Here is a 21,435-nt window from a genome sequence, read left to right on the forward strand (position 1 = left end):
CATTATTTCTCTCTTTAGATTTTGTCTGGATGACCTGCCCATTGGTGAGAATGGGGTACTGAAGTCTTCCACTATGTATGAGGTTTGATGAGTAATTTAAGAAATGTTTCTTTCACAAATGTAGATGCTCTTAGATTTGGGGCATAGATTATAAAAGAATTGAGATGTCATCTGTTTGAGGTTTTCATTTGATGAGTATGAAATGTCCTTATCTTTCAATTCATTTTAGTTTCGTGTCTATTTTGATAGATACTAGAATATTTATACCAGTAGAATAGATAAGCCAACATGCTTCTTGGGTTCATTTGCTTTAACAAATCTTTTCAAACCCTTTATTCTAAGGTAATGTCTATCTTTGATGTTGAGGTGCATTTCTTGTATGCATCAGAAGGATCCTTTCTCTGTATCCATTTTGTTAGCCTGTGTCTTTTTATTGGGGAATTGAGTCTATTGATATTGAAAGACATTAATGACCCGTGATTATGAATTCCTGTTGTTTTGTTGGTGATGGTAGGGTGTGTGTGTGTGTGTGATCCCTTTATTTTGGATTTGCTAGTATAATATTATTTATTGTCTGTGGTTTAGTAGGTTACTTTGCATTTTCCCCTTGTAATTTTTAATATTCTTTCTTTGTTGTCTTTAGTGTTTTATTATGTGGCACGAGAATTTTATTTCCTGGTCCAATCTCTTTGGTGTTCTATAAGCTTCTTGTACCTTTATAGGCATCTGTTTCTTTAGGTTAGGAAAATTCTTCTATAATTTTGTTACATATATTTTCTGAGTTTTTGAGCTGGGATTTTTCTTCTTCTTCTTTTCCTATTATTTTTAGATTTGGTCTTTTTATAGAATTCCAAATTTCCTGGGTGTCTGGTATTAGACATTTTTTAGATTTAACATTTTTTTGACCTATGAGATGAATTTTATTTCTTCTATTTCATTTACAACCCTTGAGAGTATCTTCTATCTTTTATAGTCTGTTGGTGATGATTGCATCTGTAGTTCTTGCTCACTTCATTGGGTTTTCCATTTCCAGAATTTCCTAATTTCCTCCTTTGTGTTTTCTTAATTGCTTCCATTTTCATTTTCAGGTCTTGAACAGTTTTGTTCATCTGTTTTTTTTTTTTTTTTTCTTTTCTTTTTCTGTTTTTTTCTCCTTTTTTTTTGTATTCTTTAAGGGATATATTGACTTCTTCCTTTTATAATTTGTCTTTTCCTTTATTTTTTAAGAGATTTTTAAAATTTCCTCTTTAAGTTCCTTCATCATTTTCATGAAGCTTATTTTCAGGTCATTTTCTTGTGCTTCAGCTGTATTGAGATATTCAGGTCTTGCTATCATTGAATAGCTGTGGTCTGGTTGTGCCATATGGCCCTGACTGTTGTCCATTGTGTTCTAATATTGCTATTTGGCTTTGAGATAATTAATGAGCTTTAGGTGCTGATTTTGAGTTTGTTGTTGTTGGATGGGTGTTTGGACCATTGGTTTCTGTTTCTGTTTTGGGCTTTTTTTTTTTTTTTTTTTTTCTTTTAAGCCTGGATATCTGGTGGCCAGCATGACCCCATAATCAGTATGGAGTCTCTGACCATGTTGGAGCTGGACTTCTGAGGGTTATCCTAGCCTTTGGTGCAGCTGAGGGCTGGGGGCTGGTGTGTGGGGTTGTCTCTGTTCTTCTGACTGGTATAACTGGCACTTGAACAGCTGAAGTCTTCCAGAGTTGGGGATTAGTGGCCTAGCATTTGGGAAGGCATTGAGGTATGAAAGGGCAGTGGAATTTGTATTTGGGGCTGAATCTAGGGAATAGGGCAGTTTAGCTGACAGGTAGGTCACTTACTTTTTCTGACTGGTGTGGCCTGTACCAGAATTTAAGAAGCCAAAGAAGAATTGTAAGTTCAAAGTCAGCCTGATCTAAGATGTGGCACCCTACAGCCAAAGAATAACAACAAACAAACAAACACCAAACAAAAAAACAAAACCCTCCTTTCCAAATCCCACCAAAACAGTCAAGATTTCTTGGAGAGCTTGCATTCCAGCAGTCTCTCACTATTTGTTACCACAGCCACAGTCTGAGCTAAATCCCAGATCTCCTGGCAGGCTATGCTAATGCAGATGACATCCTGGGTGATTGGGATACCCAAGACCTGCTGTGTGCTCTGGGTTCCCATGGACAGCTTGGGCGTGGCTTTCAGAGAGGTGGGTAACCAGGGTTGGGAGGAGTCTAGGGCTGGCGCTAAGAACTAGAAGTCTCCCTTAGAAGGACTGATTTGGTATAGAGGTCTCATAGCTCCTATGAAGGCTGGGCTGGAACAGACTCTGAAAAAGTCTAGGGAGTGGAGGGCTGAGGCCAGGTTCTCCAGATCTGTGATACAGGCTGTGACGCACGCACAACCCCAGTGATGCAGGGCCGAGCTTGGGCACGGCTGGTGACCGTGCTGATGTTCCTGGTCCCGGGAGAAGGCCAGCAAGGTAGGTGGCTGAAGCTGAGCGTTAGGACCAGCTTTGCAGCTGAATCAGTGGCGTTTCCCTGACCTGCCACCATCTCGGCGCCTTTCTCAGCCAGCTGCTCCTGGAATTTGCTTTAAGCTCAGGTTGTTCAAACTTCTTTTTGGAATCCCTTGGTCCTGTTTTCGTTTCTTTTGTTCATTTCAGATCTCTTGATCTTTAAACTCCTTTAATGTACTGCAAGAACCTTTGCCGAATTTGCCGGATACCATACCGGAAAGTGGATCTGAATTAGTTAGAAACTAATGATCGCCACTTCAGGCCACCTCTGGAAACAATTGGTGAAAGTTGCGTCGTCGCCAAGTACAGCACTGGGCTAGTATTGCACACAATGACAGCTTTTCCATGGTTTAGTGCAGTCAGTCTCCTGCCTCGAAAGGGAACGTGATGGAAAAACCCTCTCCTACTTCATGAAAACATGACAGAGAACTGTTTAGCAGAGTGATGTTAATGACACAAAAAAAGAGCCACTTCTTTTTACCTTTCTGAGTGTGTTTGTGCTCTTACCGATAGGAATATTAAGCAAAAGGTCACTTAGTCTTATAAGTCAGGTTTTTTTTTTTCAGAAAGTAAATGATGTTCATAATTATCTGTAGCATGAAGAAAAGCTGCATGCATCATTTCTAAAGGTTGAAGATATAAATTGTCTTGGTACCTTCATGTCAATCTTGAACAGTTTTATTAACATAAGTGTGGCCGAAAAAGCAAGAGTGCGAAAGAAACAGGCATTTCTCACTTGAATAATTAATAATAATAATAATAATAATAATAATAATAATATCGTCAATACTTGATTTATTTCTGGAAATACATTTTCTTAACCAGGTGGCATTCATCTGTGGCTTCTTAGGCTTGTTAAATTTACCGGGTATTCAAACAAAGTTTTCTTAAACTAACATAGTTTTAAATATTCATAGACTGAGAGCCTTTTGTGTATGTACAACAGTGAGTATATTTGCTTGCTTTGGGAGGGAGAATAAAATATTAAGCATAGACTTAACTGGTGAACAGAACACATGGCATAAAAATTCTCACCTTTCTGTCTAGCTCCCGAGTGCTCTCCTGGGGGCCACCAGTTTCTTCAGAGTCCTTACCGGAGCGTCCACTTTGACACAGTGTATCTTCAGTATTCAGCTGCTCAAGACATGATCTGTGACCATTCTCTCACCCCTGGATGGTACCGATTCCTCATCTTTGACAGACCTGCTGAGATGCCAACCAAATGTGTGGAGGTACTTTTCCCCTTACTGACATGTTATATTCATTTTATTAGATAAATTTAATTTGAAATATTTCCTTAATACCTACTTTAATGGCTATGATAGTAATGGTATCCTCCATTTGCTCCAAAAATGTTTTAAACTACAATATCTTATATAATTTCCACAGCTGTGGAACACAATGTAACAGAAATCATTCTCCATTAAACTATGCAGGACACATATATTTCTATGCTTACGTGTCCTGGTTACCCCATTAGCCAGCCAAAAAGCCAAATTTTAGATGTAAGTCCAGGTATATAAGAAAACTGCCATAAGGAATGCTCAGTGTAAAAGTAAAGCTTGAGAAAAAATCGGGGGGAAATCACAACGTTCTTAATATTTGAATTCTCTTCCTTTGGCTAAATTAATTGAACATAGAGCCTTATAGAAATGAGAGGATAAAATGGCTTCTCTTGTTTGTTCCTGAAATTCAGCACATGGTCACATGTCCTCATATTGTTTGTGGTGAGTAAGTGTCCACTGTATACATGGCCTTAACAGTTAAGTGAACAATCAAATATTTTTCCTTTTTCCACAGGATGATACAAACCTGTTGAAATACACTTCTGCTTGTTTGTTGGGTTTAAAGTAATATACATGAATAATAGAAAACAGTAAAAAAAAAAGGGCAGGGAACATAGCAGTGATTTTTTTCATAACCCACCTCGGTTGTAGAGGTCATTAACATGCTCCGCTATTTCCCCTTATTTAATTTTTGCATGATTTTGTAAGTTATTGCATCATTAGCATGTTCATATATTATAATTTATTTCATGCAAGTTTTAGAAATGATATGTATAATTATAATTTTAATAAGTAAAATTAATGAAGAAATATCTTTTAAGGTGTTGGAATACATAAAACATAATGATAATTTTAATTCCCATAGCAATACATAAAAAGGTATCTCTCGATACTGCATATTCATTCATTAGATGTTTGTATATCTTTTGAGACTTATGAAATTGTGGTCTTAGAATTTGTAAATAAATAAAATGACCTGAATAAAATAAAATAAATACAATAATGTAACAATAAATAACAGTATGCTAAAAAAATAACTACTTCAAATAGTTTCTTCATTCAATTCTTATATATTCTATATTTTATCATTATTAGTCATACCTATCAACTTTTCCTTTATAATTTTCTTTTGCTTTTAAATGTGGAGATAACATGATAAATGGCTAACTTGGCTAATGATTATTGGTTATTCCTGCCTAGATGCTGCATTTACATCCATGCTTTAGCTGAGTTCTTTAACCATGTACTGCTGTCTGCTCAGTACCAGAGAATGATGACTGGTACCTTGTCCAAAGTCATGAGTCTTTCAACTATTCTTAAAATTTTATCTTATTTTTTACAGCTTAATTTGTCATTGAGTTATATTTTGCTACCTGAAAAGAATATTGATAGCAGGCTTCAAACATGTTTTAACTCCATTTTTCCATGTTGTTATATGATTTTTCTATATCAAATTCTAAATAACACTTTTCTTTTCTGTGGTTTTTGTTTCATCTTGACTCTGAATTAATATCAAATATGTGTTATCTCCAGCAATCATGAAAAAAAATCAAGATCAGTTGGCATCTGTGCTACATATTAATACACTAGATTAGTATACAGAATTTATATATATATATATATATATATATATATATATATATATATATATATATATATATTACATATATTAATATATCCAGGGATCCAAAGTTACGAATGGTTACGAGCCACTATAAGAATTCTGGGATCTAAATCCCAGTATTTTAGGAGACCAGCAAGTGTTCTTAACTGCTGAACCACAGCTCAAGCCCCAAGTTATTTTATTTGCAAACTAATTGATAATTTGCTATTTTGAAGATTATTCGGAAAAAAATACAAAGTTCTTCCTATTTGTATGAAATTAAGTGACTTCAACTTTTATTTCCTCTGACATGAAAGATGAACCACTGTGGAACTCAGGCCCCCATTTGGCTGTCCCTGAGGGATTCAGAAGCCCTGCCTCTTCCTGGCGAGATCAAGAAACTGACAGCGTGTGCCACTTGGCAGTTTTTGTTTAGCACTGAAAAAGACTGTTGTCTCTTTCAAATCCCCGTGTCTGTACGAAACTGCGGGGACTTTTTCGTGTACTTACTGCAACCCACTCAGGGATGCATGGGCTACTGTGCTGAAGGTAGGGGACATTTATAACACTGCGAGCGCCTAACTGTAGAGATGTACGTGAGTGAACTTGTATTCTCAATAGGCTGTCATAAGCTAATGGGAGAAGGAGACTTGGTCTATCTTTATTGATAAATTAAAGCCAAATTTCTGGCTTAAATTAGCCCGGTTTGTTTAGAATATGCATTAATCTCTTAAAATACTAAAAAAAAAATCAATGTTGCTGTAAAGATATCAAAGCAAACTTACTACACATAACACCTGAATTGCTTAAGAATCTTGGTTTCTTTTTGTCCTTTCTCTTTCTAATTAAGACGTGATAGATAGCAAGCAAATATGCGAAAATTAGGAGCTCTGAATTATTTTAATTTTTTATTAGCAATTTTCTGAGCAAAATACAGAGCCAAGAATTACTTTAGGCCATGGTGTTGGTTACTGTAAGAATCAAGATTAAGTATGATCTCTCCCATAAAAGAATACTCAAACAAGTCATAAGTAAGCTGGATAGAACTCACAGAGAAGATAGTGACTATCTCTGCATTGCACATGCAAAGATTCCCTAAAGAGGAGTTTGCGATTGTAAGTGTAATGTACTTTCATGATGGAATGCTTGTCTAGAATCTGCATAGCTTTAACCTCCAGTGCTACAAAAACTGTAAAACCAGAAAAAACAAACAAAGCAATATCAAATCATGTTTGTAATTCCTGTGCCACCCAGATAAATCCCTTTATTTTAATTTTGATATGAACCACAAAATTAGCTTGCAAATAATAGTGTATGGGAAAGAGAGCACAACAGTGATTTCATAGAAAGACGACTCGCTGATGCTATGTTTAATCAAACCTGAAGACTGAACCGAAGACAACATGAGCATCTGCACACTTACAATAAGGAACTGGATGTGTTTTCTCCAGAGGCCAGTATCTTAGCTTAATAATGAAAAAGTTTGTATTAACACAGATGAGAACAGATGAGAGTAATAAGTTTTAGAAGAAAGAAGAGCCAGAAAACTTTAGGAAAGAATAAGAAATTGTCCAGTAGACTGAAGAAAAACTTTCTGAATGATTCACTATGATTTTCAGGAATAGATATTGGGACAAAAGAGGACACCAGTGGGTGAAATTGTATTTTTTTTTTTTTGTCTAATCTAATCTTGATGTAGGAAGATCAGCTTCCTAATTTTGACAAATACATCCTGGCCTTATAATATGCCAACATTTTTAGAAAATGGCTCAGAGGTGTATATGAGGATGTTTTATGTTATATTTGTGTGTATGAATCTAAAATTATTTTAAGCTAAAATATTTATAAAAAAACAAATTGATTTGAAATTAATACCTTTTTAATTTAAAAACAAAAAAGCCAGGCATTACAAGAGGCACGGACTAATAGGAGGACGTTGTATTTAAAAATTAGTTCTGGAAATCTTTGGAAACAGTTGACGAGTCTGAATTGATATCTGGATGAGGAGAATTAGGTAGACATGAAAAAATATGATGAAAACAGAGTAAGGAGACATACCAGAAGATGACTTAAGAGAACCAGTGGTAACAGCTGTGGGATCTTCAGTTCATTGAAGAACTTAGGTCCAATCAGAACCATTGTATGAAGTCTTAAGGGATTTCCAAGTAGACTGATAAAACAATCAGAGGATTGGAGGCATTATTCCTGGAGAAAGTTTCCTGTAGAATGTCCCATTTGTTCCATAGTGAAGCATGAGTGAGCTTACAGGGAAGGGGTAGAAATGACTTGTACGAGTGGCAAAGCAAAAGAAGCATTGAGCTTAGATGCAATTCTCAGACAAAATATGCATACATACCTCATCAGTTTATATTGTTGGAGTAATATTTATCTTCTAACCAATAAAGCATGTCTTTGGTATAGGTTAGAGGATAATTTTAAATTCTTCCATAATTCCTTAGGATATTTATGCATTTACTAATTGCAATTAATCATATTAATGGAAAGATTAAAAGTTGGTATGAAAGAGTATGCTGCAGGCAAGGAAAGGATGTAGTTTATACTCTGGAGTCCCTAGAGAAAGCCCCTTCAGATCAGATGGCATTGACACTGAGAGCTGGAGGGTGCACAGACCATAATCAGAGTAAGTGGGTCATCATCAGCTAGTCACAACAGCAGGCAGCATACCCCGAGGGGATGTGCTTAGAGTGAAAGCACAGCAGAAATGTTGGATGCCCATGAGCAAAGGAGAGCACAGAAGGCTTCTAAGGTATGGCAGTAGTGCCATCTTCAGGAAGCTCTGAACTGTTTAATGAGATTAGGTTGAAACTCGGAGAGCTACAGCTACTGGCAAAACACTTGGGGAAAATTCATATGACATAAAAAATATAATGAGTTCAAGGAAACACAGGATAGCAATTCTAACTATGTAACACCGATTAAAAAGTTGATAGTGACAACAGTACAATTGGAGAGAGTAAAGGGTAGATACTATTAAGACAAAAAAAAAAAAAAAAAAAAAAAAAAACCAAGGTTTTTTCCTTATGATAGAATACCACTTCCATAATAGGATATAGCAATTCAAGGGACTGAATCAGAACCAGATGCACACTGTGTGATGCAAAACTGGCGAAACATATTCAAGGAGAAACAGAGAAGCATGAAATTAGACTGCACATCACCAACCACTCTGACTGATAAAATGAAGCCAGCAGAAGCAAAGAGCAAAGCAACTCTGTCAACCAATTTGATCTAAGTGATTTCTGAGGCAACTCCACACCAGGGAAACAGAATGAACCTTCTTTGTAAACGGATGTACAATATTTACCAAGCTTCACGTCATCTTGAGCCCAATCAAGAAAACCAGATTGTTTTTAAATGAAGCTAATTAAAATCAGTGTTGATTGAACACTTATTTTATAAAATAAAAATTTGCAAATTAAGTACCTCAACTTACAAATTTAGAGATTAAAATATAAATGAGAATCAGAACAATACAGTGAAAAAATGAGCAGAAGTCAATAAACAGGAGTTCAGATAAATGGCAATTTGTTCAATTAAAATATAGTTCTTTGAGTAGTTCAACAAAAGCTGTAATTCTTTATCCATAACTATGGTTTAGAAAAGACCACGTTGGGACCAGCTGTGTAGAGAAGGTGGTAGACTGAATGTTTAGCATGCTGAAAGGTTCATTCTCTAGGAATACACAAATAGGAAGGGGGCTGGGGAGGAAGAGAGAGTGGGAGAGAGAAAGAATATTGGGGACACAATTGAAACAAGGTACACATGACCTTACAGAGACTGATGCAGCAAACACAGGGTCTACATGGGTCTGCACCAGGTCCTCTGTATTTATGCTATAGTGTTCAGCTGAGTGTTTTTAGGTTCCTGCTCTTGCGACTCTTTCATCTGTTGGATTGCTGTGTCCAACTTTTTGCTTAATTTTACCATATTTTATTTTGTAATGTTTGGTAGTTAGCTCTCAGAAAACTGTTCCTTTTTAATGAGAGATGAAAGGGAGTGGATCTGGAGGGGCGACAATGTGAGGGTGGAACCGGGAGAGGCAGAGAAAAGGGAAACTGTACTCAGGACATATTGTGTGAGAAAAATCCATTTTCAATAGAAGAAAAAAGGAAATAAAGGTAAAGAACCCAGAAAAAAAAGATTTCACAGATAATATGAGAAGAAGAACAATGGTATAATTAAGAACAATTTTATTATTACTTTGACATCCTCGATGAATATTTTAAGTCACTTAAAATATGTATCCAGACACAATCACTTAAAAGCAATGGCTCCATTTGTATTCAAGAAGTTATATTTCTAGTTCAATACTATTTCAAAAGGTCACTCAGACCGTTCTGAGTGGGAATGTTCCAAACATATTAAATGGAAATAATAACAATTTTATGCAAAATCTTATGGATAAATGAAGAGAAATCTCTAGTTCTGAGGGACTAGAGATAAGCCTCTGCAAAGCCAGTGTTGCTCAAAACAATGAAAGACAGACACACAAGAGAAAGATATTATTCCAAAAAGTTTTGGAAGCTTTCTGGTGAAAACCTAGCACTTGGGAGACTGAGGTGACACAAAGGTTATTAATTTGAGGTCAGTTTGAGGTTACATAGCAATTTCCCAGCCAGCCTGGGCTAATAAGAGAAACCCTATATTAAGAATGAAAATATTACGATCCAGTCACAAAAATCTTCTAAGCCAAAAGAGCAAAATTAATGTGTGCGTAAAATCCCTATAAAATGGGACAATTATGAGTATAACTTACAAAAATGCCAGGTTGTTCTTCCAAGCGACAGTATTGCTTTGCACTCCTCCTAGCCCAAACATTTGGAATTATCAGTGTGTTCTGATGTTTAATAGTGAAGACCCCAAAGGAGGTATGAAGCTACAAGTACTTCAAAATGTAGTCCCTGACCATCGATCATCTCTGTTGGATCATATCCTTAAAGGGGAAAAATTTCTTATTTAAAAAAAAAAAAACCCAAAGAGAACTAAGTCTTAAGCTCATGTTCAAAACGCACTTTCCCAAAGACCTGTTCTTAGATATATGTGAATTTCCATGTTTATGGTCATTGAAATAAAAATACAAACTTTAACTTTTTACAGCTATTTCTGATGTGAAGTTACACACATGTGGCCCTGGAGAGGTGGACATTGAAGGTGGCTGTGTTGGTGTGTATGACATTGTTTTATATGATGTAGTTATATTTGTGAATATATTTGTCCTATGGCTTTAAATGTTGAACAATGCAAGCATCACCAGTATGATAGACATCATCATTAACAATAACTTTTGTAATGTGTATGTAGAACATATCCCTGAGGTTGGTAGAAGTACAGTTTTGGGGAAAGAAAAACCTGTAAATACTGGCAGAATCATTCACAAGAAAATTGATGGTTGAAATTAATTTTCATAAAACTTTACCTATTTGTACCTATTATTTTACTTTCAAAGCTCTTCCTTCTAGAACTGTCCAAGCAAGCATGAAGCACAATAGTCATAGCAACATTTTTTATAATATGGGAAAAATGTTTTAAAACTATAAGTCAGACACAGAGGTAGGTATCTTTGATCATAGTTGGAAGATAGTTGTAAGTTTTTCACTTCATTGGATGACTGTCCCTCAATACAAACAAACATTAGTCATTTCATTGTGTCTATAAACAAATACAATTCTTGAAAATTAGGAGGTAGACTTTTCATCTGGTTGCTATGATTAATAGCTCTAAGTTACTTCTCTGCAGTCTTCCAGTTGCAGATTGATGCAGGCATCTCACGCAGTATATCTGGTACCAAAACATTACGCAGCTTCATTAGATCCTGTGAAGACAAATAATTTTTATTGTTTCTTTCGTATATTAGATTATAATATAAAAATAAAACAATAGTCCTTAGACATTATAACAATAAGAATGTGATATGATTATTGGTCTATTATGTGTACTAGACATGGATTTTCCTAATTAGGGATCTGTTTTAAAGAAAAAAATCTATTATCTTTCTTGAATAAATAACACATTTCAATTGGTACTTGGGGTCTAGAGGGTAGGACAGAGCTTGTCTGTCCTGTATCAAGCCCTGGGTTCAAACTGGGAACCATAGAAAGCAATAGGCAAACTTACTTACTTATTTGCTTATTTCAACAAATTGTGATCCTTTAAAATATTTGTGTAATTACTTAGAATTTAAGATATACAAAACTGTACACAAATTGAAGCAACCTGAGCAAAAAAAAAAAAAAAAAATCTCATTGTGACTATGGTCACTTGCTTAACAATTACTAGGATAGTTGTAGCTGGGAATACGTTAATTTCAGTGTTGAGAAGACTGAAGACTGATGCAGAAAGATTAAGAGTTTGAGGCCAGCACAACCTATCTAACAAGACCCTTCCTCCAGAAACTCCAACATGTTTGTTGTTATTATGTTAACTAAAAAATAATCCATTTGAAGTACTCCTTGGGGTATAGGTGTCTAATAAAATGATTCTTAAATAATCTGAAAGCAAGTTACTTTTTAAAAAAAGACCTTAAGACAAGGTTTTTCAAATTTTCCAGTTAACTTTATGATTGTCACAAAATAATAATGTACGTAATAAAAAGATGAACATTTCAGAATATACTAAAGCATTTTGTTAAATTTTATCAGTCAAATATTTTTCTATTTCTAAAACAAACAATCTTTAACAGATTCTTAGATTTAACTTTACAAATGCTTGGAACTAAAAACCAAACAAACAAAGTGTAAACTCTTCATGGGTCCTAGAAGAAACTTCAGTCATATGTGTAGCCTCTGAGAAAAGGAAAAGAATAAGACAGTTGCCAAGCACTGAGTACAGTTCACTGACAGCATAACCATGACACATGAACAGCTCTGTCAACCCAAATGAGTAGGACTAAAAGCAAATTACAAAATACGTACTTGAGTTGATGCATGGTAAATCGTTATATGTAGAGCAAGAAATTACAAAGGTTAGTGACTAAATTTTGTCTGTTCCGTAATTTGGAACTGATGATTGCTTGAGGAATATGAGTCCATTTTCACAATCCAGGCTTTGCAAAGGTTCTGTATGACTAATGCAAGCTTGAGGTGTTACTCTGGTGCCAGTCAGTATTCACCATAGTTTAGACTGGAGTGTTTCCTATGTTGTCTGCCAGAAAATAATCATTTTTTTTCCAAATTGCTTCCCTGTCTTCTTAAAGGAAGTCCAGGATTGATAGTCTTTGGGTCCTTTTTCTCTAAGATTCTTTTCTCCTCTTCTCTTCTCTTCTCTTCTCTTCTCTTCTCTTCTCTCTCTTCTCTTCCTCTCTCTTCTCCTCTCTCTTCTCTTCTCTTCTCCTCTCCCCTCCTCCTCCTCTCCTCTCCTCTCCTCTCCTCTCCTCCCCTCCCTCCCTCCCTCCCCTCCCCTCCCCTCCCCTCCCCTCCTCTCCCCTCCCCTCCCCTCCCCTCTCCTCCCCTCCCTCCTCTCCTCTCCTCTCCTCTCCTCTCTTCTCTTCTTTCTCTCCTCTCCTCTCCTCTCCTCTCCTCTCCTCTCTCTCCTCTCTCTCCTCTCCTCTCCTCCCCTCCCCTCCCCTCCCCTCCCCTCCCCTCCCCTCCCCTCCCCTCCCCTCCCCTCCCCTTCTCTCTTTCTCTCCTCTTTTCTTTTCTTCTTCCCAATTTACCAACTGCACTTTCTCTTTCAGGCCAGCTCTCCACAGTACTGCCTCCCCCTCCTCCAGGAAGGCCCAAGGTCACTGTGGAGCTGGTGGGCTCCCAAGTGTTTTGTAGGTGTACTTTTGATGTTCCCTCCACAAAAAAGTCTGTAGGATTTCTGATAGTCTGGTCTAGGCTTTCTTCCCAAGAAATCAAAGAAGAGCTGAGACAGGAGAGCACTCTTCAGGCATTCTCCATTTTCGAGCTTGATGGCATAAATCTCAGACTTGGAGACAAGGTATGTACCGAAACAACAACAACAGCAACAACAACAACAACAACAACAACACAAAACCTTGCATTTTTTTCATGAATACATTGATTTTCAAACCAAAAACTGATAGCTGCTTTTGTCCTCGACATATAAAGCAGTAGAGTCTTGGCTTTTCATTACAGTTAGATATGTCAGTAATGTACGTTCCGTGACTATGTTTAAGTATCTCCTTTTAACAATCTGCTGATTTTTGATGAGTCTTTAAAATTAATGTCTCTTTCAGACAAAAAAAACAGCTATATTTATGTTTATGAGATATATAAAATTATATGTCTTATATATTGGAAAGCAGTGTCTTAATTTTTCTTTGCTAATGCCTTTTTTGAATGTTCTAGTGTGTGTATATAATTTATAGTGTGTGTGTTTGTGTGTGTGTGTATAAGTTATAGTGTGTGTGTGCATAATTTCTAATGTGTGTGTGCACTATCCTTCATATTGAGGTTCAAATAACTAATATATTTGTGATAGAATTTTTCTCAAATTTTAGGCAAGTATGTAAACTGTTTAATTCCTTTTTAAAATTTAATTTAATTTATCTTATATGTGAGTGTTTTGACTGTAAGTGTATGTACTATGTGCTCACTGGATATCCATGAAGTTCAGAAAGGGTATAGGATCTGCTGAATCTGGAATTGTGGGTAGCTCTGAATCTCTATGTGTATGCTAAAAACGGAACCTAAATTCTCTGCAAGAGCACCAAGTGCTCTTAACTCTCTAACCTCTTGGTCCTTAATTTTATCATTTACTAACAATTAAATTAAAGACTTAAAGATAATTTGCATGCTTCTTTATAATGTCATTACCAGATGATTATTTCTTAACTGTATTCATAGATATTTTGCAGTGCTGCTGTCTTTTACGTGGAAGAACAGATGTGCAAAGTATAGCTGTTAAAAGCCAGGGATTTTTTGCTGGAATTAAGGTGTAGGTGTGTAGATTGATGAACCAGAAAGGTTATTTTCTAGTTTGCCCGTGACGGTTCCTGGGCATTCATTGTAGACTGAATCAGAAAGTCTAGACTAAATTTGCATTTTGAACAACAACCTGATGACTCTCTCACGTACAAAAAAGCTGTAAGGCACATGGGAATGAGCTGACTTTGGGTGCTCCTTTGCTTATGATGGACACATCCGAGCAAACTCATCATAAATTGAAAAAAAAGTGCAAGTCAAAAATTTATTTACTGAAATCAAGTTTTGTCTGGCATTGCAACTTAGCAATAAGCACGCTGTGGAATATTAGATGTTTACTCTTTGTGACCCACTGCTTACTGGGAGCTATAGATAGCCACCACTACCTAGCATCATGAGAAAGTATGTTGCAGAATATTGCCAGTCTCAGGAAAGACAAAAATTCAAAGTATAACTTCTACTGAATGTAAAATTGTACACCATGATAAGGTAAAGCCTCCCAAGTCAAGGCATCAAACTCATAGACTTGGGAGAAGGAAAGACTAAAGCTCAAATTTGAATAAGTGAAAAGCTCTATTTTCATAAGTCATTCTGTTAAATATTCTATTATATATTATCGGAATGCCACCACTTGATTATTGTAAATGTTTGAAGAGAAGTACCAGACAAAGTGCTAGCACCTGGGACTTAAGCCGAAAGGACTCACAGTTCTGGGCTTATGGATTGCCATGATTGTGCTAACTATACCCAATTCTTTTGGTTACTGCTGGTCACACTGGATCGAGAGAGTGATGGGTTCTTCCAGCAGGTAAGCAGTGTCAGGGAATCAGAGCAGTGGGAAGTACTAGGCTGTACAGAAAGGCAGAAGGTGGAAGTGTGTGTGTGTGTGTGGGGGTCTCACTAATGGAATTGGAGATTGCATGGGGTTCATTTCTTGTTCAAAGACAATGTGGGAGATTGGTCAATTGTGAGGACAGGACTTAGGGACAAGATAAAAACCTTTGTGTAGCATGCACACTAAGGACAGACCTTAGGTCAAGAAGACTGAGTTACATTGTCAGAAGAGCTAGCAGTAGGAGAGCAAGGAGAGCGCTGACCTTGGGAGCACAGTAACCTTTGGATCTGCGTTGATAGGGTCAAAGCTAAACAATGTCAGTGGTGAGTCACTGTTTCTTATTAGACTAACAGAGGAATCCCACTCACAAGTAATTCTTAAAGGCCCCCACTCAGCAGCTCATTCAGAAAGATACAGACACCCACAGCCAAATAGTGAATGGAACTTAGGAACTCTTATAAAAACATAGGAGGGAGGATTGCTATCCCAGTGGGGATAGAAAGTCCACAGGAAGACCAACCAACCTGGACCCTGGGGATGCTCAGAGTCTAAACCACCAACCAAAGAACATACACGGCCTGGACCTAGGCCTCATGCTCAAACATAGTATATATGCCTCTTGGTTTTCATCTGGGTCCCTAACAACTGAAATGGGGGCTGTTGGCAAAAGCTGTTGCCTGTCTGTGGCATATATTCTTGTAGCTGAGCTTCCTTGTCTGGCCTCAGTGGGAGAGGAAATGCCTAGCCTCATAGAGACTTGAAGTACTTGGAAGGGTAGAGGTGGGAATTGGGGCGGTAAGGATAACCAAGGGCAGCCCCACCCACTCAGCGGAGAAGCTGAGGGGAATGGAGGAAGGAATGTGGGAGGGAATTACTGGGAAGGGTCATTGAGCAGGATGTAAAGTGAATAAGTAAAAAAAAAAAAATTAAATTAAAAACAAAAAAAGAAGCAAGTCTTCTGAGAGACCGTTAAGACTTGAGCTATGGGAAAAAGGAAAGATCCCTGCTTCCACATATGACTGCCCCGTGGACTGGAGTGGTCTCAAGTTGTAGTAGTACATCTCAGGAAGTCTAACGTTTTAAAAAGCAGACAGAAACAAGCTGAGGAGCGGAGTAGTGAAGGTGATGACATTCCGGCTTATGTATTAAGTAATACATACATTTCAATGGTGACAATAAGTCCTTGAGAATCACTTGGTTCTTCTCTGGTGTGTCAATAAACAACAGCAAACAATTGAAGAAAAGGCACAATCTCTCATCCTTCATTCTCCAGAATCAATGAAGCAGCTTGGTCACATGCCTATCCAGCCTATATTGGGGAAACTACAGAGCCTAATCTCAAAGTGGGGCTGGTAGTGGAACTCTCTGCGTATCAGTGCAAAGTGACTTATATTTTTTACTGGCTCGATGTTAACTGACCTTGTTTACTTAAATAAAACTGAATGATTAAGCTATTAATGGCTCACTAAGCAAAAGATAGTCTGCTGGGGTAACAAAACAAAATAGCATGTCTTCAAGATGAACTCCTAGAAATACATTATATTTGAACTTAAAATGCAGTATTTTCTCATGCTAGTTAAAACCCGAACTGGACACTATATCAGAAGATGGAAAGGAATTCCAGCTGAGGATAGAGAGTACAGTTCCTATTGTTTGCTCTGAATTTAGTGAGCTTGATCAAGGATGCAAAATCTCGTTAAAACTGAAAACCATCGAACAAGGTAACACACTAAGTTCATTTTGGTTTATTATATGTCAGGCAATGACTGATCCTTGTTCTCTTTTATAGAGAGTCCCTGAAATGTGCTCACATTAAAAAAATGTGTTCTTTGCTTACATCAAACAATAGGTGTATCATAATAATGATCTGATATAAGGTTGATCGATGATTGGCAAAGCAATTCATGGTGTTTTTTTTTCTTCCTTTTCTTGCTGAAACGTACTAGTGAACTATCTGCTCCATGTTGTCATTTGTTCTCTTTCCTTTTTTTTCTATGTTTTCCTAGTTGATCATTCCCCTTCTCCTCTGCCTCATATCTTTCTTGTCTTTGCTTTGTTGTCAGAGATGGAGACAACGTTATTTTTCCAAATCGCCTTTGCTGAAAATAATTTTGTGATATACTCAGAGTTGAAGCTTATAAAGCACGGGTCTCATAGTGAGTTCTTTATACTTCTCTCCCCAGTGTAAGCTTCAAGGGGGATATTTTGTCTTAATGTTCTTCATATAAATGACTAATCCCATGAATACCATGATGCATGACCATTTATAGATCAGGACTAAGGCAATATATAGAGGGAAATTGCTCCCTAGAGCAAGATGGAACAGCAAAGAGAGCAAATGTGTGTACCTGTGGCTGGATTGCTTGAGTTCTTTCCCAGTTTTCAAATTCCTCTCACCAGAACAAAAGATTTTCTCATTAAAACAGAACATGTAAAGAGAAATGACAGTTCTGTTTGTATATTGTATATTCTTCATAGAATAAAGCATTTTCAGTAGAACCTCATCAAACACGGGGTATCTAGGTGTTGATGGCCTTGTAACACCTAAATCAGAGAGGTGAAAACATTAACAGGCCCAGTTTAGTTTTCTGTTTGATGTATGCAAATAAATTGATTAAAATTTAAAAAGATGAATCAAAAGGCATAAAAAAGAACTCAAAGATGTCATGCTGGGGGCCTTGACAATTGCATATGCTTAGAAGATGCCTACCTGGGCACTTAGACATCTAGAGGCCTGTGTACATCAAGCTTGTGAATTTTACTACAGCTCAGACCTTGGACATAATTCCAGTTCAATCTACACTTCTGGGAAGCATAGAGACACACATGATTGAAACTATCTAAATTATGCTAAGCAAACATTTCTTTTTATTAGAAGTATACTGTCAAATATATTTACACACTCTTGGTTTCTTTAATTAAGGCAATTATTGATATAATAATAAAAATAGCATAAATGTGCTTTTATAGCTTATGTGTACGATTTGTCAATTAAAACTTGCTATTTCCAGAGAGAAATTTCTGATTTCATTCTGGATATTCTTTCCCTTCTCTTCTACCCAATATCTACATGACAAAGAACATGTTTATATGTTTTTACAGAAGCTGTGCAGCTGATGTACAGGCTTCATGAAAACAATCTTGGCCTTCATACTGAAAACGTGAGAAATGAAGTCATAGACTGTACCCGAACTAGGCATATTCCACACTCTCCTCAGGAAGCTATCTAAGGAATTTGGATGTTTCCATTATTTTTTATGTGTGTGAGAAAATGTATTTCTAGGAAAATAAAAAGGGAATCATAGGCCAGGAAGTAGTGGCACACACCTTTAGTCTCAGTGCTTGGGAGGCAGAGACAGGTGGATCTTTGAGTTTGGGGCCAGCCTGGTCTACTGACCTAGTTTCAGAGAAATGCCATCTGAAAGAAAGAAAGAAAGAAAGAAAGAAAGAAAGAAAGAAAGAAAGAAAGAAAGAACAAGTGAAAGAAAGAAAGAAAGAAAGAGAAAGAAAGAAAGAAAGAACAAATGAAAAAAAGAAGAAAGAAGGAAAGAAAGAAAGAAAGAAAGAAAGAAAGAAAGAAAGAGGAAGGAATAAGGGAGGAAAGGAAGGAAGGAGGGGAGGAAGGGAGGAAGGAAAGAAGGGAAAACATTTTCCCTGGGATCTTGAACCCAGTACAGTATACTTTTATGTGTCTACTGTAATTTTGTACCTGTAAAATCCTTGTGAGTGTAAAGAAGACAGTCTTTAGAATTAAGTTCTTCCTTCTAGAGTCTCAGGAAGGCTTTGTGGTCCTGAATTGAATTTGAAAACCTGCTACTTTATACCCAATCTGGGGGCATGTTCTTTCATTTATGGGAAGAACAGAAATTATGCAAATGAGCTATGCCACTTTTTAAAGTTATGTTTTCATTTTATTTACTATTTCCTCTCAAGATTATTTCCCTTTTTTTTGTTACATAAACAGATCATTTTGAAGTTCTGATGCTTATGAGGGGAAATAAGTTTATTACTCATGATCACATTCAAGAGACCCACATCATTTTCTTACTGGATGTCAAAATTTATGCTGAATAGCATGTATATATTTAAGTTGATGAACTACTCTACTAAAATATTTATTACCTTCTCCTACCTGTTATTTATTGCTTTTGAATTCTATCTAAATGAATATGTATTTTTAACTTTATTGAAAATAGTAGTGTATTTGTATATATGTATACATATTTAAAGTTAATATTTATCTATAAAGTAGATTCAGCAGCTTTATTTTAATTCAAACAAACATTAAAGTAATTTTAAAGAAAAATATTTAATAATAATATTTAGTCTGTTTCATATTGATCAAGTAACTACATTTGATTTGTATGTATCTTAAAAAAAACTTTTAAGATGATATTTTTTTCTTCCTAAATAGGTAAAGAACACCTCGGTTTAAATTTGGCATTGTCTTCCTGCCACGTGGACCTTCACCAGAACTCTTGTGCTGATGGAATATGTAGCCAGGCTGTAGTATACTACACTGCTGTGACAGACTTTTCCCAGGATGGAGACAGACTTACAGACATCATTGTGGAACCTATAGTTAATGATGTTTTCTTGTGGGACAGATACACTCCAGACAGCGTCCAGGTTGACTAATCAGAAAAATAACCTTTATAACTTAAGATTTAAAATATACACTTGTGCCAACAATATTTTTATTTATAAATTAATTGGAGAGATGGCTAAAAGTCTAAGTTTACTTTCTGGACTTCTAGAGGACTCAAGTTTGGTTTCTAGTGCCATCGGAGGCAGCTAACAACTGACTGTAACTTCTGCTCTAGGAGACCTGACATCCACTCTCATCTTTGTGGTCACCTGCTCACACTTAGCATATAAACACATACAGATGCATTATAGAAATAAATCATTTTAAAAATTACTTAATATTTTTTATTTTAAACAATTCCATTTTAGTAACTATAAAATAAGAATTTACTGAATATTAATTTTAATTGCTAACTAATTTACTAGCCAGCAATCAATGTTAACCTTTAAATATATGCTTCTTCTGCAGATCAAAGTCAAAGATGTCCCATCTGCTTATTGCTATTCATTTACTGACTTACACATAATTACCTTTGATGGCAGGTAATGTCCTGATCTTTTCTTTTATCAGTGGCTTTTGTTTTCTTTGTTTTTTTTTTTTGCCATGTTTTGTTTTAAAACACTCTTTTATCATTTCCTTATCTTTTCAATGTTTGCACTTTTACTGGTTTGTCTCTAGACATTAGTGTATTTGTGTAGAATATTTTTGCCTTAATTCCAGTCCTTAGTAAATAATGCAGATAACTAGTGGACCTGAAATTTTGGATTATTACAAGTGAAGACATTATTGAAGAATATTACAAATGTACATAATCACTTGTGCTTGGCCACCTACTTATTTTTATATTAAGTCATTTATTATAACTAAGAGTATTTACTGTGTTGTATGTTTATAAAATTACAAAACAATCTATGAGGTTTATGTAAAATGACTAAGCTAATTCACTATATTTATTTTAATACTAATTAACTTTAATTAAAGAGAAGAATGCCAGTTTTCAAAATCGATTTTTTTCTACCATGAAATCCTTTATAATTGTTTCTGGAATTAAGTAAAATGTCCCAAGTAATGAGAAGGGTATCAAAATGATATTGATTTTACTGTCTGCATAGGAATAGTTAAGCTTAGTCACGCTGTTCTGGGGGCCTTGTCATGCTAAGACATCCTTAAGAAGAGAGACAACTCATCGTCTAGTAAAAACTTTCTTCATGATACCTGACAGGTGTTTTAAACATAGTGTGATAGCTGTCAGTAAGATTATTCCTGAGTGACATCGTGATAAAATCCTCCACTATAAATAGCACTTCACACGTTTTGATGAGTATTGAAAAGTTGTCAGGACTAATCAGTTATGCAGAAATCTTTCATAGTTTGGAGATTTAGAAGTCTCCTCAGTGAGGAGTCCTCAAGAAAGCAGAGTGGTGATGTACTTAATCTGTCTTCTTTCAGTGAGATTACTTATAAAATATGCAGGTGACAAGCCTTGTTCTACGTGCTGAAGGTAAGGCAGTGAATGAAGTCAAGAACGTTCGTTGCCATGGTGCTGAGCTTTGGATAGGAGAAGAGATAGAGACACACGATTCACACCAATAATAGTAGTACTAGAAGTAAAACAGTGTGGAAGAAAATTAAGATAGAAAATAAGAGAAGGAACTAGAGTTCACGATTTTATTAACAGAGACTGGTTACTGAAAGCCAGTAAGTAATACCCACGTTGGAAAATGCTTTCTCTAATGAA

General features: G+C 36.2%; 1 protein-coding gene across 1 annotated transcript in view; it reads left to right on the forward strand.

Moving 5' to 3' along the window:
• Positions 1 to 2,391: 2,391 nt before the first annotated feature.
• Vwde (von Willebrand factor D and EGF domains) overlaps positions 2,392 to 21,435 on the forward strand; it is an 83,253-nt gene continuing 64,209 nt past the window's right edge. Inside the window, 10 exon segments of the mRNA XM_034518934.3 lie at positions 2,392 to 2,461; positions 3,545 to 3,729; positions 5,704 to 5,935; positions 10,505 to 10,570; positions 13,080 to 13,327; positions 14,197 to 14,230; positions 14,233 to 14,285; positions 16,686 to 16,830; positions 19,524 to 19,738; positions 20,166 to 20,239. Coding sequence (XP_034374825.3) covers positions 2,392 to 2,461; positions 3,545 to 3,729; positions 5,704 to 5,935; positions 10,505 to 10,570; positions 13,080 to 13,327; positions 14,197 to 14,230; positions 14,233 to 14,285; positions 16,686 to 16,830; positions 19,524 to 19,738; positions 20,166 to 20,239 — 1,322 coding nt within the window.

The sequence above is a fragment of the Arvicanthis niloticus genome, chromosome 15 (assembly GCF_011762505.2).
Source record: "Arvicanthis niloticus isolate mArvNil1 chromosome 15, mArvNil1.pat.X, whole genome shotgun sequence".
NCBI classification, from domain to species: domain Eukaryota; kingdom Metazoa; phylum Chordata; class Mammalia; order Rodentia; family Muridae; genus Arvicanthis; species Arvicanthis niloticus.